The 1,298-nt window shown below is 35.7% G+C and overlaps 1 protein-coding gene across 1 annotated transcript; it reads left to right on the top strand.

Annotated features, from left to right (window-relative positions):
- Window positions 1–295: 295 nt before the first annotated feature.
- On the top strand, window positions 296–934 carry LOC136858044 (ATP synthase subunit s, mitochondrial-like). Its single transcript, XM_067137282.2, has one exon. It carries the CDS (start codon window positions 296–298, stop codon window positions 932–934), a length of 639 nt encoding a protein of 212 aa, XP_066993383.1.
- The last annotated feature ends 364 nt before the right edge of the window (window positions 935–1,298 follow it).

Below are 1,298 nucleotides of genomic sequence, written 5' to 3' on the forward strand. Positions count from 1 at the left end.
TTTTACCTCAGTAACTTTAGTTTTCTGAGGAAAGTGGGTAGCTGAAAATACGCTTTCGGTTATTATCGAACTCATTTTGATTATTTTTTGGGTCAATCTTTAAATTCGGTGGAGGATATGACTCTTTAACAGTGTGCTTCGTGCTTCAAAGTCGTTTAGTAATCCTGCTTGTACCAAATCAAGAAGAGCTGTGTGACATTCTCATTTGTGATAGCAAGATATTTTCAGCTTACGATTACTAAGCATTGCCATTAGCTAGTAAATGTTGTCTGAGCTGTGACTACCATCTCTTGAAATGACTTCGTTACTGACTAATCTAATTAAAGCAAGACCACCTTTATCGAATCATAGAAACTTGTGGGCCTGGTTAAATATAGTATGGAATTCTTATGATCAAGAACGTGTAAAAGATGTTGGACCTGATCGAGCATGTGCAGAATGGCTCATGCGTAATGGTGCGTTTATCAAGTGGTCTGGTGATCAAGAGTACACTAAGGATTACAACGCTTTACCAGAAACCAGTAAAGAGCATCCATGTATCCGATTTATTGAAGAAATTGATGCCACTGAAGCTTCAATATTGTACGTTGGATTTATTCATTTTACTGGTTGTAACCATATAAAGAGAATAAAATTTCACCGTTGTTACAACATTGAGGACAGAGCTTTGGAAAATCTCTCGATTGTAAAGGACTCCCTTCAACATTTGCAAGTTAGTAGCTGCGGAAATGTATCAGATAATGGAATACTTGCTCTGAAGATACTTGAAAATTTGAAAACACTGCTTCTCTTTGATTTACCAGAGTTCAAAAAGAGAGATGAATGTTTAAAGACATTGAAAGAATCTTTGCCGAACTGCAAGATTCAGTACGGCTGTGTGAAACCTATGGAAGGGTCTTTGGGTAAAGGAACGAAAGAAGAATGTTTGGAATAATTGTGTGCATAATAAATATCTCGGTTGGTATAAAATATATTCATGGTGATCTACTAAACCCTGTTTCCTTAATGGCGTAAAATATATTTACTTAAAAACATAAATTCCAAGTGCCATCATTGTAACTAATGTTGTTCTGCAGTTAAAATACAGGACAGAAATGCATTAGTTGAAAATGTGTACATCTCATAAAGCCCACCTTTTCTTCCAGAATCATTGACCATTCTAACATTCACATACCGGCAGGTAGGCTTATGACATTTCAGAATTGTGGCTCTGACTTCACGATACGAATCAATAATAACTTGAAATTGATTTATTTTTCATTATGAAATGTGCCCACACTTTCTTGAAATTCAGCTAA

The sequence above is a fragment of the Anabrus simplex genome, chromosome 1 (assembly GCF_040414725.1).
Source record: "Anabrus simplex isolate iqAnaSimp1 chromosome 1, ASM4041472v1, whole genome shotgun sequence".
Lineage (NCBI taxonomy): Eukaryota > Metazoa > Arthropoda > Insecta > Orthoptera > Tettigoniidae > Anabrus > Anabrus simplex.